The sequence below is a fragment of the Astyanax mexicanus genome, chromosome 16 (assembly GCF_023375975.1).
Source record: "Astyanax mexicanus isolate ESR-SI-001 chromosome 16, AstMex3_surface, whole genome shotgun sequence".
Lineage (NCBI taxonomy): Eukaryota > Metazoa > Chordata > Actinopteri > Characiformes > Acestrorhamphidae > Astyanax > Astyanax mexicanus.
The window spans coordinates 23,769,577-23,794,340 of NC_064423.1; the positions used below are offsets into that span (position 1 = coordinate 23,769,577).

The 24,764-nt window shown below is 38.5% G+C and overlaps 1 protein-coding gene and 1 long non-coding RNA gene across 3 annotated transcripts; one reads left to right on the forward strand and one right to left on the reverse strand.

Moving 5' to 3' along the window:
• Window positions 1-172: 172 nt before the first annotated feature.
• On the forward strand, window positions 173-24,225 carry si:dkey-110c1.10 (unconventional myosin-Vb). The gene is made up of 34 exons (XM_049465499.1): window positions 173-659; window positions 2,551-2,661; window positions 2,892-3,060; window positions 3,624-3,768; window positions 4,385-4,541; window positions 4,645-4,788; window positions 5,345-5,426; window positions 5,511-5,618; window positions 5,715-5,827; window positions 6,683-6,951; window positions 7,052-7,133; window positions 7,354-7,494; window positions 7,946-8,071; window positions 8,622-8,705; window positions 8,801-9,030; window positions 9,120-9,206; window positions 10,241-10,561; window positions 11,630-11,786; window positions 11,932-12,171; window positions 13,371-13,580; window positions 14,580-14,676; window positions 14,769-14,923; window positions 15,057-15,230; window positions 15,369-15,469; window positions 16,516-16,633; window positions 16,828-16,936; window positions 17,591-17,713; window positions 17,902-18,053; window positions 19,072-19,179; window positions 19,662-19,797; window positions 21,653-21,953; window positions 22,053-22,227; window positions 22,777-22,857; window positions 22,990-24,225. The coding sequence occupies exons 1-34, from the start codon at window positions 633-635 to the stop codon at window positions 23,149-23,151; spliced, it is 4,995 nt and encodes a 1,664-aa protein (XP_049321456.1). The 5' UTR covers window positions 173-632; the 3' UTR covers window positions 23,152-24,225.
• Window positions 730-21,658, reverse strand: LOC125782205 (uncharacterized). Of its 2 annotated transcripts, XR_007424805.1 has the most exons (8): window positions 20,979-21,658; window positions 17,890-18,030; window positions 17,568-17,661; window positions 14,639-14,937; window positions 11,910-12,094; window positions 7,997-8,086; window positions 4,759-4,827; window positions 730-1,667 (listed from the first exon to the last, which is right to left on the reverse strand). It is a non-coding gene; the product is annotated as an uncharacterized LOC125782205 (long non-coding RNA). The 2 variants fall into 2 exon arrangements; XR_007424804.1 differs by having other exon boundaries at window positions 14,639-17,661.
• Window positions 24,226-24,764: the final 539 nt, after the last annotated feature.

Here is a 24,764-nt window from a genome sequence, read left to right on the forward strand (position 1 = left end):
TTTATAGAATAAACAAACAATGTTTATTTTATTCAAACATTTACCTATAAATAGCAAAATCAGAGAAACTGATTCAGAAACTGAAGTGGTCTCTCAAGTATGTATATATACATTTCTTAATTTCAGTCAATACGAGATGTCATTAGCTACATAAACAATAGCCACAGAAAAAATGCTAGTAATGCTCAAAATGAATGTCTGCACATACAAACACCCGAAAAATGAATTTGCCAGTTAAATTATGTTGCCCTGTAATTTGAAATGTTGTAAATCAGAGTTATTGAAACCTTTTTCTTTCAGGATATATATTTACATTGAATTATTGCCCAGCCCTAGATAGGACATTTAACTGCCTGTTCCTGCACTGATGCCGGTTCAGTAGCAGTAATTACAACTAAATAGCCCTCTCTATGTCCACGTGAAGATTAACCGTTAACTTGCCATTAAGGTTATGGTGCCTCCCCTCCATGCCAGAGCAAAGGGCACAGAGCCGGTGACTGAGGAACAGGGACGGAGAAATAGAGCAGCCTGTATTCACCTGTATTGTTATTATAAATTTATAAATCTACAATCATTTCCCCTGAGCCTTCAGCCTCAAGAATCTAGTATCTCAAAGTGGTCTGGGTAACAATATGGCAACTCCCGAACTCTACACTAAGGTAAGACTGGACATATTTTGTTTTAGGTCTTGTGTAGGGGGACACTCATTGATGGATGTCTTTGCCACAAGAATAAAAGGCTTCTTTTTGTATAGATTTGCATGGATTTAAATCAATCATGGCAGCAGAGTTGGTTGTTAAGTTGGAAATTCTGAAAAAGAGAACACATTCCAGTGTTTTGAGTGTTTCTTGCTCAGAAAGCTGATGAAGAACGAGAACATCACAGGGGAATGAATGACTGGTGTTAATGTTTAATGCAGAGGAGGCTGTATTATGCTGATGCTGGAGAAATACGGTTGTTGGCCTGGACATATTCAGGAAGTTCTGCTTTTTAAGCACTATTCCAAAATACTTTTGTTTATACTAATTGTTAAATGTGTTTAATTCAGTTTTGAATATTAACCATTCACATCAGTACTAATCACACAGTCAGTACTAATAAAAAGGTTTTGTTGCACTTGAATAGCAAGTCACCAATTAGCTGAATCAAATTTCCCTGCCTTATATACAACTCTTTTAACTTCGTGAAAAAACTAATCCACCACAGACTTCCTTTAAGTTTCTTTAAAAGTCAGAAAATGAAAATAATCAATGCCCACAAGGCAGTGGAATCTGGTAAAAAGATATTCAGGCAAGTACAGCTTGTGGATTTAATAGCACATACCTAAAATTGACAGTTCAGGGGAACTGTGGAGGTCAAGAAGAAATCTTGACGAGAAGGAAAACTCTCAGATTGGTTTTGGGTTTATGTTGCTGCCACTACCCTTAGCAATATGGCACTTGCATGCAAATATCAGGTTAAGTGTGAGCTCAGTGTTTAGATAACATAATCATGTTATCTAAACACTGCTTGGATTGATACCTGGGTTTGACAAACTGCCACTGTTGGGCCCTTGAGCAAGGACCTTATCCCTCACCGTTGGCTGTCCAATGTGCTCCATCCACATCTGCTCACTGTGTCACAGTGTATACTTCACAGTTGGGTTACAGGTGAAAGCCAAGTTCCATCTGTGTACGACATAAATAGTGAATATGATTGTCTTTGGCAAACCATTTTTAGTAGGGCTGTGTACTGGCAATATAACTTATGTAACTGTAGAACTATATAGAACTTACACTATTTATCACAATACAAAGCTTACAATTTGATTTATTGCAATATATTGTGATACTGCAAGCTATCTTAAACTCTAATTTTAGGAAAACTGTTACACTACAAGAAAACACACCATCATCTAAAAAATTTGTAAAACAAATGTGCACATTTTAAGCAATTAAAAAGGTGGGATTTAATGACAGAGTACAACACTGCTATCTAGCGGTCAGGAATTAAACACAACCCTAAATTAACCACTCTCTGACTCTGTTCTATATGTGTTACATGTAAACAAAAAAAAAACAATACTGTAGTGCAAATCAAAATATTGCTGTATTTTGATAAATCTTTACTTTATATACCCCTATTTGTGACAACACTAAAGCTGGAAACAGAAACAGCTTCTACAATAGTGTAATGCCATCATAGTCCCCTAACAAAAGCACTATCCCCTTAAACAAGCTGTGTGTGCAAGAATACAACTGCTCTCGGTTCTGTAACATCAGCCTTACTGATCTACAGTACATTTAATACATACTTTTTTTTATGAATGATAGTCTTTTTCATGTATGTGTTAAATAGTGTTATATGAGCATAAACCTCAATGTTAAGCTATACAGGTACACAGTAATATTAAGATTTTATAATTGTGTAAGTAGTCTAAGCCTCATGTCCTTTTAGAAGATGTGAACTGCCTGCCAAACGTGAGAGTGAGGTTGGGTTATTTTTGAGTTTTGGAAAATGTGATGTGAGCCCATACTGTGAGTGTGAACATGTAAACTGCTCTGTCCCAAGGGAGCGAGTGTGTGGGTGCCGGATCCTGAAGAAGTGTGGGTGTGCACGCAGCTACAGAAGGACTACAGGCCGGGAGACCAGCAACTCACACTCCTGCTCAGTGATGGCAGAGTGAGACAAAGAGATACAGATTATATTCATTTTAGAATATTATACACACTAGCAATAATTCGTTTTTGGATTCTCTTAATTATCTCAGAATTTACCAAAGTAATATATGATAATAGATGGTGTTAATGGTTCATAATGCATTAAATCTAGAGTAAAAATGTAATATTCTCTAATATAGGCCCTAATCCAGTTCATATCTATACATATCTAATCTGTTTTTTTGTCCCAAGGAGGTACAATACCCAGTGGCTCCCCCTGCTGCTCTTCCTCCTCTCAGAAACCCTGATATTCTGGAAGGAGAAAATGACTTGACAGCTTTGAGCTTCCTGCATGAACCTGCAGTGCTCCACAACCTGCGTGTGCGCTTCCTCCACTACAACAGCATCTACACTTACTGCGGTTGGTGTTAATGTTAACTCTATATTTATACATATAGTTAACTTTATTTACTATGCTGGTGGACACATGGATTTTTTTTTTCCTTCAAATATGTGATCATGTGTCATTTACAACCTTTACTACCTGGTTGAGGTTTGTCTGAACTGGGCCAGAATAAAAATGCAGTCAGGGGTCCCCAAAATTGTCATAAAATTGTTGGAATTGGAGAGTATTTTTGGAAATCAGGTTATAGTATGGAAAGTGATTTAAAACCCACATATTCAAGTAAACACATTAGCCTGCTAGTGCGTGGCCTATATAGCTCTTATATCATCAATAAAAATCCCCACCTTGTGCTCATGTGGGCTCGGTGTGTTTTTTTCCACATTTTTTCTGTTTTTACAAGGGGTGAAGTTCATAATTCACTGGCATAATTCCCTCAACATTACTCTCTGTTCTGTTTAATTCATAAGAATCTCTGTAAACATTAGCCAGTAGCAAAACTGTAGTAAAGTTACAGAGTACATACCTATATTTCTTTAGCTGATTACAATTATAAATGGTCTGTAATTATGTTCTTGTAGGGATTGTGCTAGTGGCCCTAAACCCATATGAAGAGCTGCCCATCTATGGAGAGGAGGTGATTGATGTGTACAGTGGACAGGACATGGCTGATATGGATCCTCATATCTTCTCTCTAGCTGAGGACGCATACCGCACCATGATCAGGTCAGTGACAATTAAGCGACGTATCTTATGCTCATCTTATGCAAACACTTTTGAACTATAGTATACACTGTGGGACCACATTTATATCTGCATTATTTTAGATGATTTGACATTAAAATCAATCTTAATTTTTTTTTTATTATTATTATTATTTTTTTTACCTTGTTAGTGCATTAAATCTTGTCAGGACTAAAAAAAAGCTAGCCAGCCTTTAATAAGAAGGTACCCACAGAATGTTTAAAGGCTACTGCCATGTCCGTAAACACTTGTGAAGTTTATCTATAACCAAAAATATAAAATAAAAAATAATGTTTACACTTTTTCCCTAATTAATTTCCCTGATTAATATCACCTATGACATGTTTGGAGCGAAGCTGTAACAAATGACTACTTTGAAAGTCAAATGATATAACACTATGAATCGCTTATTTGATCGCTGACAGGTGATGGTAACCATGAAATTCCATTACTTGTTAGCTACATTAGCTTTGCAGTGGAAATAAAAGAAGCTAAATTTAGACAATTCATGGGGAAAAAAGGAAAATGTACATTTGATTTATGATCTACTCTTGCTACTGCTATAGCACAGACCCCTGTGTTATATTTCCACATACAGGGAGGAGAAGAACCAGTCAATTATCATTAGCGGGGAGTCAGGCTCTGGCAAAACTGTCTCTGCCAAGTTCACCATGCGCTATTTTGCTGTGGTGGGAGGAGCAGCTCAGCAGACCAGTGTGGAGGAGAAAGTCTTGGCCTCCAACCCCATCATGGAGGTAAAGGACTGTGGGAACAGATGCTGTCAAATCTTTTGTGTCATTATGAGGACAACGTAATGACACCCAAATTTACATCGTATCAATGTTTTCTGTACTGCAGGCTATTGGAAATGCTAAAACGATTCGCAATGATAACAGCAGCCGGTTTGGAAAATACATTGAAATCGGCTTTGGGTCTAAAGGAGATATAATTGGAGCAAACATGAGAACCTACCTGCTGGAAAAGTCCAGAGTTGTTTTTCAGGTGGGCTGAGATTCATTGATATTTACTGCTCGTACAGCTCTGGAAAAAAAACAAAAAAACAATAAGAGACAAAAAAGTTTCTTTTTTAATTAACCAAATAAAAAAATTCTGGAATATAATCAAGAGGGATGATCACAAGCCATCAAACCAAGCTAAATTGCTTGAATTGTTTGGACCAGGAGTGGCATAAATTTATCCAAAAGCAGTGTGTAAGACTGGTGGAGGAGAACATGCAGAGATGCATAAAAACTGTGATTAAAAAACAGGGCTATTCCTCCAAATATTGATTTCTGAATTCTTTTTTTTTTGCATTATTTTAGGTTTAAAAGCTCTGCATCTTATTTGTTATTTCAGCCATTTCTCATTTTCTGCAAATAAATGCTCTAAATTACAACATTTTTATTCGGAATTTGGGAGAAATGTCTGTAGTTCATAGAATAAAACAACAATATTCACTGTACTCAAACATATACCTATAAATAGCAAATTCAGAGAATCTGATATATACTCAAACTGACTGAACATCTGTAGTTCATTCATAGCTCTTTCTTCACAGGCTCCAAAAGAGAGGAACTACCACATCTTCTATCAGCTTTGTGCCTCCAGAGAACTACCAGAAATGAGGGCCCTCAAACTTAGTAAGCTATTGACTTACCAAACCTTATTGTTTAAATGTGTTTACATGATAAAAGTGTGAACAATCAATGGTGCTCTTTTTCAAGGTTCTGCAGAGAACTTTAGATACACCAGCCAAGGAAAGGACATAAACATTCCAGGCACAGACGATGTCATGGAGCTGGAGAACACTCGAAATGCATTGACTATTTTGGGTATTGAGCACCTCTGCCTGCACATCATGCTGATGATACAAGACGTTTACTATGTAAGGTTTATTTGATGTGAGGTGTGCTGGTTCATTCTTGCAGGAGTTCAGCCTGACCAGCAAATGGAGCTGTTTCGGATACTAGCAGCTGTTCTGCATCTTGGAAATGTGAACATCCAGGCCAGTGGCCGAGGAGGCGACCGCAGTTACATCAATGTATGAGCACTGAAAACTAAACTACACCTAAAACTAAACTATGTTTCTAGATGCTTTTGGATATTGCAGTCAGTAGATTCGTTATTAAGCTATGACATCACTATGCAATGTTTAGACACTAAACAATCTGGATTAACTACATTAATGTAGACCTAACAGCATCATAGCTAGTCATAAAAGCATTGTAGTTAGTCCTAACAGCATTATAGCTAGTCCTAAAAGCATTGTAGCCAGTCCAAACAGCATAGACGGTGCTAACAGTGATACAGCTAGTCTCAACAGCAACGTAGACACTGCTAACAGTGTAACAGCCAGTCCTAACAGCATCATAGACAGTCCTAAAAGCATTTTAGCCAGTCCTTACAACATTGTAGACAGTACTAAATGCATTATAGCTGGTCCTAAAAACATCATAGCTAGTCCTAAAAGCCTTGTAGCCATTCCTAACAGCATCAGAGATGGTGCTAACAGTGTTACAGCAAGTCCTTACAGCAACATAAACATGCCTAACTGCATTGCATCGAATCCTATTATCAAAGACATTCCTAAAAGGGTTGTAGCCAATCCTAACAGCATCATAGCTAATCTTAACAGTGTCATAGACAGTGTTAACAATGTTACAGCCAGTCTTAACAGTGTCATAGACAGTGTTAACAATGTTACAGCCAGTCTTAACAGTGTCATAGCTAGTGCTCATACGGCATCATAGCTAGTGCTAAAACGTAGTAACTATGGCTAATGCAATAATAATAATAATATTAACAGTAGTTTCCTATTAAGCAATTAACAGCATTAAAAGCAATTAAGCATGTCTATAATGTGTATATATATATGTGTGTGTGTGTGTGTTATTAGGGTGATGATGGCTTCCTGGTAGTCTTTTCTAAACTGATGGGAGTGGAGGGCTCTCAGATGGCCCACTGGCTATGTCATCAGCGGCTAGCCGTGGGCGGGGAGATGCTGGTGAAGCCCATGTCAGGTCAGCAGGCTAATGATGCACGGGACGCTTTAGCTAAGCATATTTATGGGCAGCTGTTTACCTGGATTGTCCAAAGACTGAACTCAGCTCTGCGGGCCCAAAGAGAGCAGCCCAAAACCTTTATTGGAGTTCTGGACATATATGGGTGAGTAATCACTGTCAGGTAACTGTGGTGATTTTTTTCCCATCAGATTTTCACTTGATTATTGATGCTGAATAGGTTAAATAAAATATTCTGCTTCTAGGTTTGAGACCTTTGACAGAAACAGTTTTGAGCAATTCTGTATCAACTACGCTAATGAGAAACTTCAACAGCAGTTCAACAGGGTAAGTTAAAAAGTAAAAAACAAATGCATCCTCAATGCCATCCAAACAAGAAGTGAACCTATGTGTATCTTCTACTGTAGTTTTATATTGTTGATACTGAATATGTCCATAATGTAAACACAACATTATTGGTAAAATTAGACTTTTTTTCTATTAACTGCACAATGCATCAGACTGTGTTTATGTCTCAGTAATGTTAACTGTCTCCTGCTGTTTCTAGCATGTGTTTCAGTTGGAGCAGGAAGAGTATGTGCGAGAGGAGCTGCCCTGGAACCGTATTGAGTTCAGTGATAACCAACCTTGCATCACCCTTATAGAGGGCTCACTGGGCCTGCTGGACTTGTTGGATGAAGAGTGTAGAGTGAGTTTATTTGACATTCATTGAAATATAGACTCTAGGACTACAGAGTAGCACTGACTTCTGGTTCTTTAAAGAAAAGTCAATCCCAGACATCTACTGTGTACAGGCTTTTAGGTCAGCTTGAATGGCATTCCAATACTGCTAATGTAGACCAAATATTTGACTGGCAGGTTTGACTATTTCCTTTTTATACCTTTTTAAAACCATGTCTTAATCTTGTGGACGTAGACACTGAAGTTATTCTATATATGTGTATGTATTGTGGGTGTAATACAGTTGGGCAGTGAACTGGGGGTAGGGGATGGAAAAAAGGCATGGGGCAAAATGAAATGAAATAAGTTAAAAGAATGTAAGACATCTTACATGCTTGTTTGCTGTAATAACTGTGCCCTTTTTTTCATCATTCACTAGAATCTGGCTACCTGTCACTTACATTAGTGTGTTATGTTAGGTTCCTAAAGGCTCTGATGAAAACTGGGCACGAAAACTTTATGATCAGCACCTGAACAACAGCCACAACTTCCGCAAGCCACGCATGTCCAACTCAGCCTTCATTATACTTCACTTTGCTGACATGGTGAGACTCTTCATCCTAAACCAAGAGATAAAACAGTCTGGTGAATGCTTGTAGTTTACACATCTTAAAATTAGCCAATGTTCTAGAAATGATATCAGTGTAACAGATGTCGTGCAATAAATTAACATAAAAAAGTAATATACTGGTTATTATTTAGCAGTGCATTAGACTGGTAGAGTAGAACATGCCAAGATGCATAAAAGCTGTGATTAAAATTCCACCAAATATTAATTTCTAAACTCCTAAAACTTTATGAATATGATTTTTTTTCTTTGTATTACTTGATGTTTGAATGCTATGCACCTTTTTTTTATTTCAGCCATTTCTAATTTTCTCTAAATATTTTATTTGGGGAATTTGAGAGAAATATTGTCTGTAGTTTATAGAATAAAACAACAATGTTATTTTTACTCAAACATATACCTATAAATAACAAAATCAGAGAAACTGATTCAGAAACTGAAGTGGTCTCAGTTTTTTTTCAGAGCTGAAGTTATTTTAGATCATTGGAAACCAGCGATCAGCAGGTATTATTCTGTTTTTTATTCAGGTCCAGTATGAGTGTGTTGGCTTCTTAGATAAGAACCGTGATACAGTATTTGAAGAGCCCATCAACATAATGAGGGCGAGTCAGGTATGTGGGCTTGTCTTTTGCAAATTCTCTCTGGTGATATAACGAAAGCTTAAATATATATACTCATAAAAGTACACATGTTCTCTGTTCCCCAGTCTGACCTGGTTGCAGAGCTGTTCCAGCAGCAGTCTGCAGGAGGCTCTATCTCTGCCTCCTCTGTGCCTAACGGGGGTGTGCGCTCAGGAAAAAGAGCCCACCGTGAGCACAAATTAACCGTGGGCTTCCAGTTCCGTCAATCTCTGCAGCTCCTGATGGACACACTCAACAGCACCACCCCTCACTATGTCCGCTGCATCAAACCCAACGACCTCAAGAAGTCCTTCATGTATGTGAGAGAGGGTCTCTGGCCTTTAAGACTTAGTGAGACAGTATGTCTTGTTTTGTTTGTAACTTGCCTCTCTCTCTCTGTCTCAGGTTTGATCCTAAGAGAGCAGTGCAGCAGTTACGAGCTTGTGGTGTGTTGGAGACAGTTCGGATCAGTGCTGCAGGCTATCCATCCAGGCAATGTTAACATCTATCATATATAACTTCTTCCACAATGTTGCAATGCTGCTGTAGACATTCCTGTTTGTTGTCTTAAGGTGCTTTTAGGTTAATTGCATTATGTTTTTGGTCAGTATCTTTCTGTACATTAAGGAGCCATGCTATAATTTTTGCAGCATTTGACCGATTTACAAATGTAGGTCCACACACTTCAGAAATTATACTGCCACCTCTGTCTATTTAATTTCATTCCATTGGCAGCCAGCCCCACATGCCAAGGCCAAGGAAGTGTTGCAATCTGTTGGATGCATTCTTTGGAAACCTTTGATGCATGTGGCTGAACATTATCCTGCTGAAAAATGCCATTTGAAATCCCTGTTCTACAAAATGGCATGCACATATTGCTGAGCTGTTACTGTCCCTGCCATTACTACTGAGGGGGTGACTGCCGTTTGTGGACAGTATATACAGGCCTGGCCAAAATAAAGGTCGCCATGGCCTTTAGCTTTGATTATGTCACACATTCTCTGTGACATTGTTTTCATAAGCTTATGCAATTTCACAAGATTAATTTCAATTCAGAGTTGCATTAATTTTTCTCAAAAATCTTGCATTGATGACGGTAGAGTCTGACCGCTGCACAAAGTCTTCTCCAGCACATCCCAAAGATTCTCAATGAGGTTATGGTCTGAACAATCCATGTGTGAAAATGATGATCTCATGCTCCCTGAAACACTCTTTCACAAGTCCAGCCCCATGAATCCTGGCATTGTCATCTTGGAATACGGTCGTGCCATCAAGGAAAAAAAAAATCCATTGATGGAATATCCTGGTCTATATTCAGTATATTCAGGTAGTCAGCTGACCTCATTCTTTTAGCATATGCTGTTGCTAAACCCAGACCTGCAGACCAACTGCAGCAACCCCAGATCATTTGCTTAGTTAAATCCAGGTGGTGACTTTTTTTTCGGCCGGGCAGTGTATATTGGGCCGTTTACATTTTTGTTTTTTTTGTTCATTCAGGTAATGTTTGTCATTCCTATCTCCTCCAGGTGGACGTACGAAGAGTTCTTTGGCCGCTACAGAGTACTACTTCGTGGCTACTCTGCTCAGGAAGATTTACGGGTGTCGTGTCAGAACACAATCCCTGCCCTCATCCTGGACCCTGACCAGTACTGCTTTGGCAAAACAAAGGTGTTTTTCCGGGCAGGACAGGTGGCTGTGCTGGAGAAGCTGAGGGCTGAGAGGCTGAGGGCAGCTGGAGTACTGATCCAGAGCTGGGTGAGAGGATGGATGCAGCGGCGGTGGTACCAGCAGCTGCGCAGGTCAACTCTTACTCTACAGAGATACACTCGGGGAGCACTGGCCCGCAGGTAATAAGGTGTTTTTGGAAAAGCTGCATGTGGATTTACTTTTGTTTGAGTGTATATTAACATGTGCTCTGAAACACTAATTTCACTATAAAGTTTCTGATCCTAAACAAAACAACAGACTAAAGCCCTATCCGGACTGGATTAGTTTCTCATGGGGTTCTGGGGTAATTTTCTCTTTTATGGGGGGTCCTCTGTGATTTTATTCCCGTCCAGAATGACCATGTATGTGTTTTTCTCAGACGTCCTCTGAGATAATTACAGGCTGAATTACCTCCTGCTGGACTCCGTGGTCCTCCGAACTGATATCTCTGAGTTTTGTTACCACGCGTAATTACGTGGATCTCTGTGGAAATGCGTGCCCAAAGTGTAAACACACACAACAGCGAGTGGAAATGGAGGAGCTACTGAACGTGATGTCATGTGACCGAAAAAAGCCAGAAAAACTCACTGGTCCTCCTGTTTTTTTCAATTGCATTTCGGATACAAGAGTTTTATCACTGAGTAGAAGTGTAAAATATTTTTCACAGACGTCCTCCTGAGAAACAAATCCCGTCCTGACAGGGGTTATTATGTAGATACAGATGTGCTGATACTAGTAATTCTTAATCATTTAAATAAAAGACACACTTATGTTTTTTTTGTTGTTGTTGAGCTAAACCTAACTAAGTTAAACATTTTAATGTAATCTTGGCAGTCATATTAAGATTTTCTTGTCTTACCAGCATATGAGTGATTCTTTCCAAGAGTTTTCTTGCTCTTCTAGATTCATCTTGTCCTCCACTGAACTGCCATTTCTTAAACATATTCTGTATTGTAGACATTTCCTGCCTTGTGGGCATCAAATACTTTTGACACATCTTTATCTAGTTGCTAAGAGGAACCCATGGTTCCTGTGTGTCAATACAAGGTGGGCATTTGCTAGCCAGCTAACAGATGCCACTGGTGACAACTGGTAACTCATTTTATATAAGTGTTAAATGGCCATTTTAAGAAGATATTTGCTATAGAATGCATTTGTAGTTGTTTTAACACAGCTTGTTTCTGAGTATGCATGATGCTTTTAATTAGATTGGCTTGGACTCTGCGGTACACACGGGCTGCTCTGATCATCCAGAAGACGTTTCGTATGGTCATGGTGCGGCAGCTCTTCATTTCTATTCGAGAGGCCACCATCACCATCCAGGCCTTCGCTCGGGGAATGCAGGCCCGACATGCATACAGAGTGGTAAAGCTCTACAGTCCTTTCTTTCTTTCACGTTTTAAAGCTATAGGCTTTTGGTGGATGTTAAAACTATTTCAGTCTCGGAAGAGTGTGTATGTGTATGTGCATGTAACTCTGATACTGTACCTGTTCCTCTGGCTCTGTGCAGCTGGTGGCAGAGCGGGCAGCGGTGCGTCTGCAGGCGTGGGTGCGCTGCTGCCTGACCCGCCGCTGGTTCAGGCGTGTGAGGGCTGCGGTGGTGCTGCTGCAGTGCTGTGTGCGCAGGAAGGCGGCTCGGAGAGAGCTGCGGAGGCTGAGGGCCGAGGCTCGTTCTGTGGAAAAGTACAGAGAACTCAACAAGGGCATGGAGGTCAAACTCATGCAGCTGCAGCTGCGTGCTGACCAGCAGGTGAGAAATGAGCATGTAAAGGCATGTGTGTGTGTGTGTGTGTGTGTGAGTTAATGTTTTTTGTTCTTAAGTTCACATTAGTACTATAATCAGTATTAGGAAAAGAAAAATCAACACTGACACTTTTCCACATTTGCTGAATTTAGTAAATAGCACAATGAGAAGAAAAGGTGTGTGCTCGCCTTAGTGTATTGATATATATATTTTTAGATGTACTCTTATATATTTAAACTATTATGATTAACCCTCTATGGCATAGTGTTCCACTCCATACACCTTTCCATAACATACCATACTTTATTTATTTACTTACTTACATATTTATTTAATGTTACATGGCATATCTACGACCATTACAATGAGCCGTTGGGTCATCAATAAAATTGTGTTTTTTATTTGTTATTTGTAGTTTAATGATAAAGAAGCTCTTTTTCTCCTAGTTATCTTTCATCTCCAGTTTGGAGACTCCCTCCTTTTCTGCATGTTTTGGGTGCTTCCTTGCTCTAAAACAGTTGATTCAAATCATCAGCTTGTTACCAAAAGAAAAAAAAATCTACATTTAATTTGCTATATCCACTAGGACTCCAAAACTTACAAATAATATACTTTTTTCTGTCACAAAAAATATAATTCATGCCATAAAGGGTTAAAACTTTTGTATCATAAAAATGGCAACTTAAGAGTAAAATAATACCTTACTATTTCTGTGGAATTTAATGTAAATATATATATTTTTAAGTAACTATTAAGCACTTTAATTAGTCCTTCCATCAAAAAACAGGGACAATGTAAAGAACAACCACTTATAGGTCAGTGTAACATTTAGCAATTTTCTGACTGTATCAAGCTAAATTCAAAATGAAGAAGAAATGGGTTTTCATTAAATTTTTCCATTATCGAGTTTTTCATGTTAGCCTTTCACAGAATTTCAAGAAAAATGAAAAGTTGAATCTTTTCTCGATTTTCACGTGTCCATTTTTGTATATTGTAACATTTTTGCAAAACGCAAAAATTAAAAAATCAAAAAAATTCATGGCTTCTCACACAATCTGGCTTCTGCATTTATAATTGATTCAGGTGAAGAAAGTATACTGAACAGGGTTGTGTGTAATAGTGTATGGCTGTTAATGTCTTATATACGTGTGTGTGTGTGTGTGTGCGCGTGTGTGTTTGCGTCTGTGTGTGTGTGTGTGTTTCAGGCCAGAGAGAGTGCATCTCTCCGGGAAGCTCTTCGAGCTGAACGCGAGTCTAACAGCAGTGAACAGGAGCAGCTCCGCTCAGCTTTACACAAACTGCAGAAGCAGCTCCAGGAACAGAGCCACACTGCTCCCACAGTCACTGCTAAACAGGAGGAGGAGAGGAGGAGAGCTGAGGAGAGAGCAGCCCAGGAGATACACCAACTCTCACAGGTCTGTGAGTTCACCACACCTCCACAACAACATGCTCTTTTATCACTCAATCACTCACTCAGGTCTTTCCGATCCTTCTGATCTTTCTAAATGCTGGACAGATTCACAGCAATGTAGGAAAATATCAATATTGATAAGTGTTATGTTTTTGCAATACTGTATTGATTTTCAGATCCCAGTTTTTATAACACTTTACAATAAGTAAACAGTATTTATGACAGTAGTAAATAAGGTTAAATTGAAAGTTATGCCTCAAGTAATTATTAATTGACACTAGTTAAGACATTATTAAACATTACTACATTTGAATGCATAAAATTGCCATTTTATTTTAATCAGATTGTGCACATATTGTTGTCTGTTGTGACAGTTTGATAACATTAAATAAAAAACAACATACGGCTCTGGAAAAAATTAAGAGACCACTTCAGTTTCTGAATCATTTTCTCTGATGTTACTATTTATAGGTATATGTTTGAGTAAAATGAACATTGTTGTTTTATTCTATAAACTACAGACAACATTTCTCCCAAATTCCAAATCAAAATCAAGTAGAGCATTTTTTTTTTTGCAGAAAATGAGAAATTACTGAAATATAAAAAAAAGACACAGAGCTTTCAGATTTTAAATAAAGCAAAAAAAAAAAAAAGTTTAAATTCATAATGTTTTAAGCTCATAAATCAATATTTGGTGGAATAACACTGTTTTTTAATCACAGTTTTTATGCATCTTGGCATTTTCTCATCCACCAGTCTTACACACTGCTTTTGAATACCTTTATGCCACTCCTGGTGCAAAAATTCAATCAGTTTAGCTTGGTTTTATGGCTTGTTATCATCCATCTTCCTTTTGATATATTATTTTTTATTTCAATTATTATTGAAATAAAATGTATCTATTGTGATACAGATTTTATTGCTAAGGTATTGTCTATACACATACTGTACTGGGTAATTTAGATAACTGGCAGCACTCTTTGCTCATCTCCTTTTTTAATAGGAGATGGAGGCTCTGAAAGTGGAGAGAGACTCTTTAGAAAAGGAGAGAGATGAACTCACCACGCGTTTACAGGAGCAGGAGAAGAAGGCTCAAGAAGGCAAGATGATGACTTTGGGGTCTTTATCCATGTGGTTTTGTATATTTGTGGCTTTAACTATGTTGGCTGTGCATGCACTGTATATGTTTTAGAGAGCAGGCAGCAGTCGCAGGCACAGGCTGGAGCAGCAGTACAGGCTGAGCTGGAGGAGGAGCGGAGGAGATATCAGGGCTTGCTGAGGGAGTTTACTCGGCTAGAGCAGAGATACGACAACCTGAGGGACATGAGCATGCTCCCTACTGCTGAGGTAGGCATCTGCTGCTGCAGGAGAGAGAAAAAGTGGGGCACGGTGAGAAAGAACATATTGTGAGCAAGAAGAGTTTAATATTTCTGTTCTTTACCAAAGTATGTTGTGTGTTTCAATAAAAATATAACACCAGCGTTGGCGCGGACACAGGCGGACTGACTCCACTCAGAGTGTGTCTCTAGAGCCTCCATCTCCCATCTCTCCAGCCTTCAGTGGTCCACCTGACTTTTCCTCTGCTGAAGATGGAAGGAGGATCAGCGTCACCTCACCCTTCGATAGGAGGCCATGGAATCCTGAGCCACCTTTGGTAAGACCTGCCACCACTATCAGCTTCATTCTGTACCTCACTTTACTAAGGTTAATTCTGAGATAGCCTCAGAATTTCATACATCCATGTAGAAATATTTTAAACTGTATAAATGTTGTGTGGTATTTTTATGTGTAGAATGCATTAATGGAGGACCTGGGTGTGCCAAAAGCTACAGCGGAGAAGATGCAGGGAGAAGACCTCCGTCATGCCTACGATGCTGTCCGGGTGGCCAACAAGTTAGTTCTTTCCCATTTATCTAAAATACTTTAAAACATCTTTAAGATAAATTTGTTTAAATGTTCAATATTGACATGGCTGGTTAGCATGCTAGCAAACTACCTATTGAGCTATCCATTACTTATTTTTAAGCTTTATTTTTCTCTTAATTGACACCAAATTTGTGCCAAACTGCATCATAAAAAAGTCAAAGAGGAAAAATAGCAGCTAAAGCCTCTATGCCACCTTTAGAACCATACTGTTGGGGCTCCAAGTGGTCCAGCGGGCTAAGCGCTGACACTAGGATCAGGAGATCGCTGACAATGAGTGGTTTGGTAATTGGCTGTAAAAAAATTTAATTGGGGCGAAAAAACACTGCTGGGATATGAACGAAATATGTAGAAACATAAAAAATTCACAGAGCAAAAGCTGCGGACCTCGGACCTCTGTGCCTGTGATTGTTCTGAAGAATTTTTTTGGCAAATCAGTGTAGAAGGTCCTCTCATTGCGTCATAATAATTTGCATAAAGTTAACAAAAAGTAGTTTACCCCCATGTTAAGGCTACAAATCGCTTCCTCCCATAGGAAATGAATGACCGCCTGTCGCTCTGTCGCCTGCCAGGGTGAATGCAGGGTTACATCAGGGGACTGCTTGTGGATGCCCACACCTGTTTTAGGGAGGTGTTATCTTGTGAGTGCGCGGGAAAGGAACATAGATTATTAGAGTTTGAGCAAGGCCTGAGTGCATATGCCAGATGGACGTGATATTTAGTTCTCAATCTACAGAGTCATGTGTATCAGAAATGACATATAAAGGGGTGGTAAACTCAGTTCAGTGCAATATTCTTTAGCTTTCATTGAACATGGCAAAAGTCATGGGACATGAAGCTAGTTCCTGTCCTATGACATGTGGCAGGTCAGTGTATATCTTCACGGACATGTGCACATACAAAACATGCACACACACTAAAATTATACAGCATTTAAATGTTGCTAAGGGATAACACTCTAAAGTTTTAGTGTCTGTTCTTATGAACATCTCTATGATGTGTGTGATGTATTGCAGGTTTCTGGAGAGACAGCTTGTGACTCAGAGAGCTGAGTTAGAGCAGGAAAAAGATGCTCTTGTGCTGCAGCTCCAGGAGGTTCAGAGAAGAGATGCTCCAGCCAGCAAAGCTCTGAAGGTGACTGATGTCTGCACCTCTATCTAAACCTGCACTCTACTGTCCAGCAATGACTCCACTCACAGCTCCAGACTCTCTTTGTAGTGCCTCACACACACTACATCAAAGTCTGTACTCAGGGCTCTGCTGTACAGGACACTCTTGGTTTGATGTTGGTGTGTGTGTGTGTTGTGTGTGTGTGTTTGTGTGTTTAGGATCTAATGGACCAGATGGAGGTTCAGGAACAAGAGTGCCGCAGGCTGAGGAGGGAACTGAAGGAGATGAAACACACAGTGTCACTCCGGAAAATTCTCTCTTATGCAGGTATGTTATGTTTTAGACATAGTTAAAGCAGCATTATGTAGGAATTCAATCTTTAAAAGAACCGCTTTGTAATCATGATTATGCTTTATTGACTGTAATCTGAAAATTAGCCACTGTTTTTCTTGCTACTCCAGGCAAGAGCGTTATTTAACGGCACTATGTAACTTTGGTGAAGCTGCATAATGCCTCTTAACAGAAACATGTAATGCTGTGAAATTTGTGTTAAATCCAGCAAATAAAAAATATATCAGCAAATATTTTAAAAACAATTATCAGCTGATAACAATATAATTCCGATATCATTGTGCATCCCTAATACTAAGGATGTTTCTCCCCAAAACATTCACTTGGTTTCCAGTGATTTACTCAGACTCTTGTGTAATATAGGCTTCAACCATTGATAGAATATGTCCCTTAAATTAATCAGTTTTAAATAAAATCTAATTTAGTAATTAAGTCTTCAGGACTAATTGAGTTTGTTGCGCAGGTGATTATGCTTAGGATCGCAATAATCCTCAGGAAGAAAACCATTAAGAATAACATTACAGATTCTTGAGATATTTTGTCAAACATGTTTTACACTAAAAACATAATAACATTGTTAAATAGTGATATTAATAATTGTTCTTACCCCAGTAATTGCTTTCTCCTCAGGCCCAGCCGTGTCTGCATCTCAGGAGCCACTCTCTCCATCTACACAGCCAATCCCAACACTCGCTGGATTACTGGAATGTAGGAAGAAAGACGAGAATAGACTTATTAAGAATCTAATTACAGGTGTGTATATACACACACACACACACACACACATACTTTCTCTCACTCTCATACTTTCATCTTGCTTTCACCATTTCTCCTTCCATTCATCAGCAACACTCACCTTCGTCACTGACTTAATGATCCAATTGCACGTCAAATTCTATTAGACTAGACACACTAACAGGTGTGCGTACCGTGTTCTGCAGATGTTCGGACTGAAGTGGCTCTCTCTCTGGACCCTGGCATGGCAGCACGGCTGCTCTTCCTGTGTGTGCGTCAGGCAGACTTCAGCAGGGATCACACTCGGGCCCGAGGCCTCTGCGTCGCTGTGGTTACTGCATTTAAAACAACTTTAAAGGTAAATATACTGTACACATCATGGCATTATGTGGATTTACATCTCAGGAATTGATAGTAATATTGAAATATCAATATACAGCCCTGGAAAAAATTAAGAGACCACTTCAGTTTCTGAATCGGTTTCTATGATTTTGCTATTGATAGGTATTTATGTTCGAGTAAAATAAACATTGTTGTTTTATTCTATAAACTACAGACATTACTCCTTAATTCCAAATAAAAATATTGTCATTTAGAGCAATTATTTGCAGAAAATGAGAAAATGACTGAAATAACAAAAAAGATGTAGAGCTTTCAGACCTCAAATAGTGCAAAGAAAACAAGAAGTTTATATTCATAAAGCTTTAAGAGTTTAGACATTTGGTGGAATAACCCTGGTTTTTAATCACTGTTTTCATGCCTCTTGGCATGTTCTCCTCCGCCAGTCTTACTGGTTCAAAAAATCAAGCAGTTCAGCTTGGTTTGATGACTTGGGATCATCCATCTTCCTCTTGATTATATTCCAGATTGTTTTCAGTTTGGTAAAATGAAAGAAATTTATTATTTTTAAGTGGTCTCTTACTTTTTTCCAGAGCTGTATATGGTTACTGTTGCACAAAAGCTTTGTTTCTCCTGCATGCGTATTTTACATTTTACAGAAGAAGAAAAAGCCTAGTTAACATTTTACTTTAAATTGCAGGGCATTTTTGTTAAGAGTGTTTCTTTTGGTCCAGTCATCATGAACTGTTAAAACTGCCCGATCCACATTCACAAGGAAAAAACAATCTTGGAGATATCAGGCTTTTGTGAAGCAGCTAAATGTTTTGATATGCTTTTTAATATTATTAGGTTTCTCTTACAGTAAAATGACTAGTGTGGAGTCTTTTTTGCCTTTTAATTTTTCTCAATTATTTAAGAATAAAGTTACTTTTTAAAATAATATGTACTCCATGGCTTTTAGCAATACAGACATTGGTTTTACCTTTTTATGTTCATGTTGCACATATAAGATGAACTGTTACTTTTTTCTGCTTCAGAAACACACTGGTGATTTGGACATGACGGCTCTTTGGTTGAAAAATGCCTGTGTGCTCAAAGACCTGCTCACACAGCACTCACCTACACAGGTTCAAACCTCTGGAGAGGTAAGATGGATCAATCATTGATGATGGGATCTGATTTTTGTTCTTTAATTTCTTTTTTTTTTTACCCAATGCCCTTTTACTCATTATTCATTGTGAAATGTTGGCCCACATTCATTCCTCACACATAGGGGCTGATGACCAGATCTAATAAATAAGCCAACCTACCAATGGGAGTGATGTGGGGAGAGACCATGGCCAATTGTTCTCTCTCGGGTTCTGGCTGCTGATGGCCGAGCAGGATAACCTGTTTCTTTCTCAATTTACAATTTACTTAATCCAAATAATGGCAACCCATTATTTAGCACTTTCCCAGTCATTAAGCAACCAAAAGTGGGTCTTCTACAGCACTGTTGTATTTAAGAGTGCAGGGTCAAAGCATAAACAGCAAGAGCAACACCAAACTCATTACATATTACTTCCTCCCACTGGTAACACTGAGAAAACTTTTAATCGTGTCCCATCTCTTCTGTGTAACTGTTTAGGAGGGTGGGGGAGGAGAGGAGGTGCTCCCTCTGCAGGTGGAGCTGAGGGAACAGATCCGGACGCTTGGTGATGTGTGTATTCAGGCCTATCAGCAGCTGCTCTCCATTTCCGAAAGCCGACTACATCCCATCATTGGTAAAGATTCACATTACAGCTTTCAAGCTTTTGATTATCGGTACACAGCTTGTACTGCATTTGTATCATTACATTTTCCCCAGCTGAGTTGGTCATAATGAACATTAAAGGAGAAATCCAGTGTGAAATGGACTTTGGGTGTAGTGAAACATGAGTACAAACTGTTGTTAAATAGCCCACCTCCATTAACCACCAGCATGCCAAAATTCTAAACTTTTAGCCGATGCTTAACACAGGCATACTGTAGAAGAATTCCAGCTGTTGCTGAAAATATCTCTCTAACATTTATGCACAGCCATGGAATTAAATTTTGCGCTCTGTTCCCTGTTCCTACCTAATCATTTATGCTGTTCAGTCGACTTATCATGACTTAATTTGAAGAACTATCTGAGGGTACTTTGTATATTATCAGTGTTTAATAAACTACCAGTGCATTTTTGAAGTTCTTACTGCTTCATTTTAAATATCAGGGCCCTTAGCATTCTACCAACAAAGAGTGGTGCTACTTTTAGCTCGTTAACGGTGTAAAATAGCAATTTTTTTGAATGAGCAACAGATTGCTGGGGCAAACAGAATGCTGGGCTACTTGACAAAAGGTTTGTACCGGTCCATTTCACACCATTTCTTTTTTAAAAGTATTTTGTTTAGTGAAGTTTTTGGATGGAACAACAATACCATATAAATAAATGTGTGACTGTTACAATCCCGCTCTACATATAGGAGTTTGTGGGATCAGTACCATGTGACATTATTAATAACCAGTAAAATTAGGTAAAAGAAAAAAAAAAAGGAAAGAGAAAATGAACTTTATTTACACACAAGATATAAACAGTAATATAAACTGTATTCAAGTACGACAATAGGAGAAGTCAACCTGGACAGCATCAAAAAAGAAGTAACAAAAGAAGAAAACATCCCTGTTTAAAAAAAAGAAAAATCAAAATGAACTGGTCATCCAGAAAAAAATACGTGCTGGTAGGCTAGCTCATTAACTAGCTCTTAACTAGCATAGGGTACTATGGTCCTTTGAACCAAAAATAACTAGAAAACATAACAACAACAAAATTAAATAAACAAACTGCACTTCCCTGACCAACAGCTAAAACATATTGGGTAGTACCAGTGTTACACCACCCAGAGAAACTAAACAACTAAGTGGTGTGGAATGTATAAGTTCTTACCTGTCTGAAACCCCACATGACACAATCAAATCTCTAACAGAACAAGGCAAAACAAATCCAAAATGAACCATGGCACAACAATGGTTCTCCACTTCTCTTACTCTGGAAGCCATTTTGGATCCTCTAATTAAATAGCTGGCTCCTCCCTCAATACTACAGCCTGGCCTTCCATTGGTCAGCAGCGAGCAGCACTTCCTGTAGCAAGAGAGCCAGGGAGAGAGCTAGTAAATCGATTAAAACATGTAATCTGATTAATCATTAACCCTTGAACATTGACAGCACTAACAAAAAAAAACAAAACAAAAAAAAAAACAATGATTGCACATAACAGTTTGGTCTGGGGTAAAAATGTTTAGAAATGTTAAGTTTTTATATTATAATATGATACACAAAATTTCCTTTCATATAAACATAAGTTGCGTTTAGAATCACTTTATATTACAGAAATAGTGCACTATTATTGTGTCAATCATTTTGTATTGCTGCTTGAAATCTCTATAATTCCACTGGTTCAACTGGGGTAGTTCTGTTTGTTTGCGAGGAAATAGACCATAAATAGAAGAGACAGTACCATATATCGTCAGCTAGTTTTATCTTTTAACCTGGCGGTTTTTACTGCCTTTTCTTTGAAGACTGTCTTGTTTATAACAGAATCATGTTCATCTTCTGCCCAGTTCCGGCCATTTTGGAGAGCGAGACCATTCCTGGCCTGTCGGGAGCTGTGGTGAAGCTGGTTGGCTCTCGTAAGCGTGCAGGCTCTGACCCCCGGCCGGCGGGCTCTACAGAAGCGGCCAGCATGGCAGCAGTGCTGAAGGAACTGGGAGCACTGCACTCTGCGTTGGAGCGGCAGGGTCTGCCCCTAACCCTGATGGAGCAGATCTTCAGGCAGCTTGCCCACTTGCTGGCTGCCAGCACCCTAAACAGCCTGCTGCTGCGCAAGGACATGTGCTGCTGTAACCGTGGCCTACAGATCAGGTCAGAACAATGTGCTATTGTTCAGCATGGTCTGCTATACAATAGAAACTACAAGAGACGTTAAACGAAAACTACATCACTGTCGTTAATTTTCTTTAGATACAATGTGAGCCTACTGGAGGAGTGGCTACGGAGTCGAGGAGTATGGTCAGGAGGTGCTGCAGCCTCTCTGGAGCCCCTCATACAGGCAGCCCAACTTCTTCAAATGAGCAAGAAAACTGAGGCAGATGGACAAGCTATAGTTCAAACCTGCAATGCTATGTCCAGCCAGCAGGTGGAGAACTTTATCTAAATATTGATAACATGGTTATAAAATTAAGTGATCCGAATGTTAATGATTATGGATGAGTTTTTTGTACCAACCATACTTTTGCTAAATATTTTTGGGCACCAACATTCAAACATAATTTCATTCAGCCCATTTAGCCAAATGTTTTTGGGCAACATTTTAACAAAAGTATTAGCATAAATATAGTTACACCTTTGCAGCCACCATAGGAACATCCAATAAATATTATGCCAACCACCTAAATTAGCAACCACTTGGCAAAGCCATTCCAACCAGCATATCAACCAATTAGCAATACTATTGCAACTAACCCTTTACCATTGCAACCGCCTAGCAACACCTCACCAACCAACAGATACAACATAGCTACATCTTATCAAGCACCTAACAACACCTTAACATCCAGTACCTATATTACAGTATCATTGCTAAGCAACAAACACATTAGCATCCACCAAGCACCCATCTAACAACACATTAGCAACCAACACTTATTTGTTGTTTGGTGATCAGTAATTATAGCTTGTGTTGCAGATTGTGAAGATTTTGACGCAGTACACTCCGCAGAGTGATCTTGAGGAAAGAGTAACACTCAATTTCATCCGCATCACTCAGGTAAAAAGTTCACAAAATTTCTTTCAATAATTTGCCTTAAATGTGTAGAAAAAAATTGAGATTTAATCATTATGGTACCAGTGTAGTCCAACTGTTAAAGAGAGTGATGCTGTGATCTGTGGGGTTTCCCAGGGGCTGCTGAAGGGATGCTCAGATGGACACCCTCCTCAGCTGCTGCTGGATGTTAGGAGGGTTTTCCCCGTTACTTTTCCCTACCTGCCGCCCTTACCTGTGAGCGCTGAGCAACTGGACATCCCAGAGTCTCTGAAGATCTCCTTCCTCCGCAGGGTATAAGGGAAATCTCCAGTAAAGTGGTGAAAAGTCTGAACAGGCTTGCACTTTCTGTAAACCCCAAACCCTGATGTTTTGCAAATACAGTGTGTGTTTTTAAGCTACTCGTTTGACTACTCCACATATTTTTTGCAGGACTTATACTGAGTACACATGCTATCAAATGTATAGTAAATACATACACAATACAAATACAAGACGGTTTGATACCCACTTTCCAAGTTGAGGTGATTTTCAACCTTTTATCATCAGGGGAAAAAAGACTCAGTGTTAGATGGTATGTTTTATATTTCTTCACACAATGCTGCCACTGTTAATGATGGTTTGTGTACATTATTTTAATCTGTAATCTTTGTGCACTTAACAGATAGAAAACAATGCTATTTTTCATTCTGTTCATAGCAAACCCAAGCAGGTTGACAACAAAAATTGCTTTCACATTTTTCATGTAACCCAAAAAAAACAAGCATTTGTTTTTGTAAAGCTTTTAAGCATTATGCTGCATTGCATTTACTTCAGAAGTTGGAGCTGGGAATGATGTTATAGCCAAGTTGATGGTGTTCTAGTACATTCCAATAAGTGTACATTATTTCAAAATGCTTTTCAGCTAAAGACTAAAGAGTTTACCAAAACTGGTTTGAAAATCATTTACAGGAGTTTTATGGCTATTCTAACCAAAATATGGCCCTTTTATTTGTCCCTAGATTATCAATTGTAAAATTGTCAGTGACACCAATTGATAACAATGTATTTTATGGTATTTTGTATCATACAAACACCATGAAAACATATTGACACAGACTTTGGACAGTACTGTGTAAACAACTGATTTAGTGGGATACAAGTAGATACTAAACTGTTTAATTACTGCTTGTATTTCTGTTGATGTGTGCGGCAGCTAACCTGAACACAGGTTTAGTGAGGTTCTCCCAACTGTCTTAGTAGGAAATACAATTTGTGGAGGGTACAAATTCCAGGTAAAAACTTAGAGGTCCAAAATTTATGTTTTTTTTTTTTTTTTTTTACTTTTTTTCTTTATACAGTCAAACTTATCTAATAAACAGACTAAGCCAAGTATCCAAATTTATGTGAGTCAATCAATGTCAAATGGTTAAGGAAAGAAAACCCGGAAATACATTATTTTATAGCCATTTAATTAGTATTCATAACCATTTAAGTAGAAACACAGCAAAAATGCTATTGGTTTCACCTTCATCCCCATTAAGAACAATCATGTTTAGAAAAACAAAAATTATAAACATCTGTGTATAAAAAAAGTCTCTCATGCTAGTACTCTGTATCACTACACATCAGTAATACATATTTATATATTCACAAGCCTTTCAAAAATAGAAAATAATACCCAAATATCAAAATAAATCAATCAATCAATTCATAAATAAAAGACAAAAATTGGAATCATCACATCAAAGACACATGCTGGCACAAGAGAGATCTTTCCCAACATGCACTGCTTCTTATTTACAGGTCTGGAGTCTTTATTTAGGTCAGAGAGCAGTGTACGTGTGTGTGTTTGTGTATGTGTGTGTGTGTGTTACTGTGACTTGTGTGCTTCTATATTATTCTATCAATCTATTACATGCTCACATTAAATC

Coding starts and splice junctions, on each gene's coding strand:
- si:dkey-110c1.10 (XM_049465499.1), top strand. CDS start 633: ATGGCAACTCCCGAACTCTACACTAAG. Junction 660..2,550: donor CTCCCGAACTCTACACTAAG/GTAAGACTGGAC, acceptor CTCTGTCCCAAG/GGAGCGAGTGTGTGGGTGCC. Junction 15,231..15,368: donor GGAATCCTGAGCCACCTTTG/GTAAGACCTGCC, acceptor TTTTATGTGTAG/AATGCATTAATGGAGGACCT.